The sequence below is a fragment of the Triticum aestivum genome, chromosome 5A (genome assembly GCF_018294505.1).
Source record: "Triticum aestivum cultivar Chinese Spring chromosome 5A, IWGSC CS RefSeq v2.1, whole genome shotgun sequence".
In the NCBI taxonomy this organism is placed as follows: Eukaryota; Viridiplantae; Streptophyta; class Magnoliopsida; order Poales; family Poaceae; genus Triticum; species Triticum aestivum.
This window is the reverse complement of record NC_057806.1, coordinates 49,465,072-49,472,309: the sequence shown is the minus strand read 5'-3', so window position 1 is coordinate 49,472,309 and position 7,238 is coordinate 49,465,072. Positions and strand designations below refer to the sequence as shown.

Below are 7,238 nucleotides of genomic sequence, written 5' to 3'. Positions count from 1 at the left end.
TGTATCTAATCTTTGAAATCCCGCAGCAACGCGCGGAGAAATCAGCTAGTTTCTTAGACTCTGGACCCATATTGAATTACATGCACCAAATGGTTCACCCAAGCCTAAACTTATGGAGAAAAGTGGTGTATATATTTCAACACAGGATACCTGTGTTGCAAATGGCCAAAGACTATTAATTTATTCGAATCGAAACATTTTTTGATAGATGTATTCATTGTTCTAGAAATTTATTTCATTTGTCGTTAAAAATTTATTTCAAGAGTCATGAGTAATGACACATAGAACATATCCTAGCTTTTTAAGGAGATGTATCCATTGTTGATCATCCACTCCATACTCCAGTGGTTGTTCACATTCTTGAGAGTCCAATATGCCCATCCAAACGTTGCCCTCTCATACACATCCATCTGTGCATTTGCAAACATTTGGAACTCTTGCTTCACTGCATTAGGCACCTTCCACTCAGCCACCCATTCTCCTACGAAAAACATGTTACATGAGATATTTTTACTAAAGTCCTAAAAAATGGGGGATAAAACCCATGTTCTAAAACCAAAAGGGAATAGTTACAATTACCTACAAAGGTGAGGGGACCACTTTCCCTCGTGACAATGCTAAGGTCGCTTGAGTAGTTGGTCTTGATGAAATCAATATTTTGTTGCACGGTGAAAGTATCAAACATGTTGTTGAACAACGCGTAGTAATGCACATCGATGACGGATCCGGGTAACCCGCCAGCGAGCCCGAGGAGCTCTGTTGGGTCCGGGGATGACAGTCGGTTGGACATGATCACGTAGGCATCCGATGAGTGCTTCCTGACGGCGTTGTACTCGTCGCGGTAGTACGTTTTTAGGCTCTCCAGGGATACGCCGGGCGCCAACGGCTCGTTCATTAGCTCAACTGCGAGGAGGCTTGGGCTTTTGGCGTACCTGGATGCGAAGAAATCTATCACTTGCACAGTTTGTGCGATGTTAGTGTCGGTGGTGCCCTAGTCCTGTGAGCCATCCTTGGAGGAGCTGTGCTCGAAGGGATTTTGCGACCCAGGAGCTGCGTGTAGGTCAATGATGATGCCTAGATTGTACTTCGTGTTCATGCAAACAAATTGAGCATTTACAAAGTAGAATGTTTCAAAAAAATTAGAATAAAAAGGAGGATCAAACCTAGGACAAAAGTTAATTAGATAACGGAAGCTTTAGTTTGCTCAAGATGATGCTAAGGTCAGCCCCTGGCCTAAATATTCCGACAGTTGAGCCGATCTTTGATTTCATACATTTAGCAAAATTAGATTACAAGTTTCTAAAGGTTACTTAATCTGCCCATTTGAATGCCTTGTCCAAGGTTTTAAGTGAACCTCCAACGTAAGGTGCTGGAGGTCTGGGGTCGTTAGCGATCCACCATCCCACTGGTATTCTCACTGCAGTCAGCCCGCTTTCGGAGATGAACCTGAAGTCAGCTTCCACTATATATGTGCTCCAATGGTTCTGCCAAACATGCAACATTCCACAAAATTGAGGTGCCAAGAATAATACGTATTCCTAACTTCCAAAGGGAGAACAATGGTACCTATTTCTAGCTAAGTTATAAACTCTGCCAACTACCAGTATCTACCTTGTCAAGACAAGAAAAGCACACTTCTCGCAATAATAATAACAATACTAATGATGATGATGATGATGATGATGATGATGATGATGATGATGATGATAGCGCACAATCAGTTAGATAATATTACTATATCGTGAACACCAAAAACTTGGTGTATCTTTTTTCATATGAACAAATTACATTTCCAGTTGGTTTTTTATGCAATGATTTCAAACTAGGTATATCCAATCAAGTTATTCGCTGCACAATGATCGGCACTACTCTTTCTCGTTTCCTTGTGCAAGTGGACAAAGATACACTAATAAGCAAGAAGAAAATGAGGAGGGAAACCACTGAGGACAGTGATCTCCACATGATGCATGATAAGCATAATGTACAAGTGTTGCTCACTATATATAGCTCTGAATTAAAACAGTAGGGCACAGTGATGCAGATCTGGTACTCCCCTTGGAGGCCCGTCACTCTGGTCACCGCGAACACCGACGAGTCGTCGTCGCCCCAGCTGGTGCTCTGGCCATAGTCCGCCGTCAGCGAGGCATATTTGTTTGCCTGCATGCCGTCAACGGAATGTGACTAATATAGTTTGGAACATGAAAGAAAGTGAGATTTTCTTATAATTACTTATTGTTTGCGCTAGTCAAAATCCCTAGACTAGCTAGTCAACATTGGACATTGGAGGCTCATGTTGAATAATGAAATATGTGTTTTGAACGCACATGTACAGTAGCTTGCTAGCATACACTTGTTGCCCAGTTGGCAAACATAGTAGTACGAGTATTATCTTTACCTGCAAGAAGAGCCCGTTGGGTGCCATGATCCGCATCCTGTACTTGTCACCGGGGCTGCGGACCAATCGGAACGTCCCCGACCGCCCCGGCGACGCCAGCGTCGCAACCAGCGAGCCGTCGCTCTGGACGCCCACGAACTGGTTGCCGAACACTTTGGAATTGAATGTCACCTTGTTGATCCGCCACAGCTTGAAGGTCTCCCAGCCGGACGCCTGGGGCCGGTTCGCCACCAGCCCCGCGCCGCCGCCATTCTCCGCGGCCACGTAGGCGTTCTGCGTTACCGACTTGAACTGCAGCTGCGTGCCGTCCTGTACGTCCGTCCGCATGCTGATCGGTCAAGAAACTAAAAACACAGAGCCATGGCGGCAGTCGGCGGTATGCATAAGCAAAGCTACGTTGATTACCAAGAGATCGTTGTTGGGGATGCCGTCGAAGAGGGACGGCAGGATCCAGGGCTCCGTCACCAGCCACCCGCCGAGGTTCACCGCTCGGACGAGGAGACGAGGAGCAGCTGCCATAACCGCCGAGCTTCGGGAGAGGAAGCACAGCACGAGGAGCGAGGAAGAGTGGAAGAGGCGGCTCCTCATTTCGTAGCTTGAACTAAAACCACGACAAGTATTATGGAATGGAGGGAGTAATTGCTTGCAAGTTGCAACACAGTTGCTCGATGTTGTGCTCTGCCCTGCCGTGCTCTGCTCGCTTATATAGCTCATGGCTGATGATTAATTAAGATATGATCGACTTGTTGGATGCATGAACACCAGATTAGAACGGGAGGGTTTCCACTAACGACAAACAATCCGGGGGTCCAAACTAATGGCTAGCACGAACGAAGGTGGTTTCGCCCTTGGCTAGTTTTAGGTTTGCTTTAAGTCAAAACATGTTCCACTTACACTAACGTGGCCATAAACGTGGCCAAAACCGTTCCCTGTCTCGCCGTTTTCCGGTTCGAAAACTCAGGGGCCACTAATCCAGCATACGGCTCTGTGATCGTGCTACTAATTCAAAAGCAGCTCCGCGCTAAAAACGAAAAATCCTGCACACGTTGATCTAGAAAAAACCCTATCTGCCGCATTCTGCGGCAAGTTCTCCGTATCACACACGTTTTATGATACATGAGCCGGCCCAATTAGCATTTTTCTGTTTTGGGAACCTTCTCGATGGTTCCTAGCCGGTTTTGAGAACCTTTTCCTAAACCGGGGTTTTTAGGTTTTCTCTTTTTTATTTTTTTCCTTCTTGTCTTATTTAGTTTTTTTATTTCTGATTCTGTTTCTTTTCTAATTTTATTCCTTTTTCTATTTGATTTGTTTTTTATATTTATTTTTCTTTAATTCAATATTTCTTTCAAAAAATCGAATTCAATTTTTTCCTTTCCAAAAATGTTTGGATTTTGAAGAAAAATCACTTTTTGCATAAATTGTTCGAAGATTTCAAAAAGTGTTTTGGTTTTCAAAAAAATCACGTATTCAAAAAAATGTTTTGGTTTCTAAAAATATCTCAATATTATTCAAAAAATGTTCCTATTTTCAAATTTTGTTCATGAATTCAAAAAATGTTTTCAAGAAAAGTTCAGGAATTTCAAATTTTGTTCTTGATTTCAAAAAAATAATCGGGTTTGTCAAAAATTGTCCATAAGTTCAAAAATTACTTGAATTTTGGAAAATTATTTGGGAATTTTATTAAATAGTGTTAAGTCCGATACAACCAATTCTTTTTAAGTGTTGTGATGTATATTTGTCGCCAGATCTCTTGCTTCACTCTCAGTCATCAGCCTCTGGGTGTCTTCCTTGGTTGGTGCTCTCAAGTACTCCGGGCCAAAGACAGCGATCATTGCTTTGGTGAACCTTCGAACAGCCTTCAAGATTGTGTCTTCGCCAATGCGGACATAGTCATCAATTGCATCGACAGAATACTCATATGCCAAGACTCGAACAGCCGCAATGCATTTCATCAGAGGGCTTGCCCTGATCTCTCCACGTGCATTTCTCCAAAGATTGAACCAGTCATCATATCTCTCAACGGCTTTTGCATTGGTCAGAAAAAGACTTGTGTGCATCCGAAAGCGTCGGCGAAAGTACTTCTTCGGACAGGTTAGGTTTGGATCAAAGTAATCTCTCATGATCTTGGCATGGCCCTCCGCTCTATCACGGTTGATGTATATGCGGCCAAATTGTGATCCTCTCCTCGGCCGCCGAACATCATCATTGAAAATCATGCCTAAAACGATGTCAAAGTCATCGTCGTATCCATCCTCTTCGGATGACGATGAGTCCTCCAATGTCATCTCCCTCAACCTCTTCATCTACAATTCAAACGGTTCGGTTCAATCCAAACGGATCGGTTCAAAGAGAAACAAACAAAAAAACTCACCTAGGTAATTCTTCGAACACTTGGGGTGCGGTGGTGGTGCACAAGCCGGCTAGCGTGGTTTAGACCGAACTGACAAGCGGCGGGTGACCTGCAGCGGTGCATAAGCAAGGTGAGATGCGGCGACCGCTAGAAAAAGAAGAAACTCGAAAGAAATTGAACGAATCAACAATGGCGCCGGCGGCGTTTCACCTTGATTCCAGGGACGGCGACGGGGGCCGAACGGGCTATCCGACGGGTAAAAAGGCAGCGAAGGGTAAGGGATGGAACGAGGTAGTAGCGGAGCCGGCGAAGACGCACCGGCGAAGATGAAGCAGCGGGGCGGACGTGAGAGAGAGGGCACAACGTTTTACTCGGCCGCCAACCGATGGAGTAAAAATAGGAAAACTTTTAGGGCCGGAGTAAAAAATATACTCCACTAACGGCGGATTGGGGATCGGCTAGGTGCCGGTTGAAATTTTACTCCGCTAACCAGTTATAGGGGATCGGTTAAAAATGCACTAAGGTGCTCGAGGAAATGTCACGCTAAGATAATCCATGTTGACCCAACATCTAGCAAAATACACCTCGAAAAATTAACCAGGGTTCTTTTAGCTAACAAAAATGCTGAGTCAGTAGGACACCTCAGCTCCTCGAACGTATGTAACATGTTTGCTCGTAAATGGAGTGTTGTGACCAGTTCATCATGTTTTAAGACAAGACTGGCCAAAGTGCTCTTCTCGGGAGAGTTTTATGATTTTTAATGCGTTTATATTCACAAAATTATTTTTAACATTATAAAAAGTTTTCCGTGCATTTTCCCATACGCTTGAATCAATCGAAGTTCCATGAATTACTTAATGTAGTATTAACAGGGCAAGGGCGCAGCCAGCGTTGATGGGTTCGGTTTGAAGTTTGAACCCAGCAAAATTTGTCAAACTTAATTCATGATAGTCGCTAACTCTGACCCACGAGATTGTCAATGGAAACCGGAAACCCTCCCGTTCTGATCTTGTCTCCACCGAAGAAGTCAAATAGTATCCTAATTAATCACTAGTCATCTTGGCCTATATAAGCGAGCAGAGCACAGCAGGGCAGGGCACAGCACCGAGAGAGCAGCAGTACGTAGCAGCCAAATGAGGAGCCACCTCTCCCACTGCTTCTGGCTCCTCGTCGCGCTGTGCTTCCTCTACCGGCGCGCGGCGGCTGATCCTCGTCTCCCCGTGCGAGCGGTGAACCTCGGCGGCTGGCTCGTGACGGAGGGCTGGATCCTGCCGTCCCTCTTCGACGGCATCCCCAACAAAGACCTCTTGGTAATCAACGTATAACTTTGCATACGCATACACGCCAACACATGTGGATGTGGGAGGTCTCCGCCGCCCGCCGCCGCCGCCATGGCTCTCTGTTTTCAGTTTCTTGAGCGATTGGCGCGCGGCATACGTACGTGCAGGACGGCACGCAGCTGCAGTTCAAGTCGGTGACGCAGAACGGCTATGTGGCCGCGGAGAAGGGCGGCGGCGCGGGGCTGGTGGCGAACCGGTCTCAGGCGTCTGGCTGGGAGACCTTCAAGCTATGGCGGATCAACGAGACGACGTTCAATTTGAAGGTGTTCGGGAACCAGTTCGTCGGCGTCCAGAGCGACGGCTCGGTGGTGGCCACGGCGACGTCGCCGGGGAAGTCTGAGACGTTCCGGTTGGTGCGCAACGCCGGCAAGGACAGGATGCGGATTATGGCGCCAAACGGACTCTTCTTGCAGGTAAGATTTTAATGTAATATATGTACTATGTCACTACTCATATTTGCGAAAGAGGCAACAAGTACACCAATGTTGACTTGTCTAGTCGTCTAGGATATTTGACTAGTACACCAATAAGTTAGAAAGCTCATTCTCTTCCATAGAAACTAGCAGTCAAATTCCATTGATGGCAGGCAAACAAAGACAGTACAGTGACAGCGGACTACGGGAAGAGCACAAGCTGGGGCGACGACGACCCGTCGGTGTTCGCGGTGACCAGAGTGACGGGGCTACAAGGGGAGTACCAAATCTGCAACGGATATGGGACGGCAAAGGCCACGCCAATTCTCAAGGTAAAGACATTATTGAACATGCATCATGTGCCCACTTGCTGATTGCTACTGTTTTAAATCAAAACAAGCGTGGTGAACAGCACTTGCAGATTATGCTTATCATGATGTGGATATCACTGCCCTCGGTGCAGTGGTTCCCCTCCTCATTTGTTTCTTGTGTACCATGTGACTCGTGTCTATGCATGCCCACTTGCACAAGGAAACAAGAACGAGTAGTGGCCACGATAGTACAACGAATGACTTCAGCAGATATACCTAGTTTCAAATAATTGCATACAAAACAATTTGGGAAGGAATTTATTCATACTAAAAAAGAGATACAAAGTGTTTGGTGTTCGCAGTATAGTAACATTATAAACTGATTGTGGTTAATATAGCTAGGAATAAGTACCATCTCTCTCTCTCTCT

General features: G+C 45.6%; 1 protein-coding gene and 1 pseudogene across 1 annotated transcript in view; one reads left to right on the top strand and one right to left on the bottom strand.

Moving 5' to 3' along the window:
- Nucleotides 1-226: 226 nt before the first annotated feature.
- Nucleotides 227-3,050, bottom strand: LOC123106549 (probable glucan 1,3-beta-glucosidase A; annotated as a pseudogene).
- Nucleotides 3,051-5,809: 2,759 nt separating this feature from the next.
- Nucleotides 5,810-7,238, top strand: part of LOC123102262 (probable glucan 1,3-beta-glucosidase A) — a 2,941-nt gene continuing 1,512 nt past the window's right edge. The window contains exons 1-3 of the mRNA XM_044523562.1: nucleotides 5,810-6,055; nucleotides 6,193-6,498; nucleotides 6,672-6,830. Of these exons, the coding sequence (XP_044379497.1) occupies nucleotides 5,879-6,055; nucleotides 6,193-6,498; nucleotides 6,672-6,830 (642 nt within the window). The 5' untranslated portion in view covers nucleotides 5,810-5,878. The remainder of the gene's footprint in view (nucleotides 6,056-6,192; nucleotides 6,499-6,671; nucleotides 6,831-7,238) is intronic.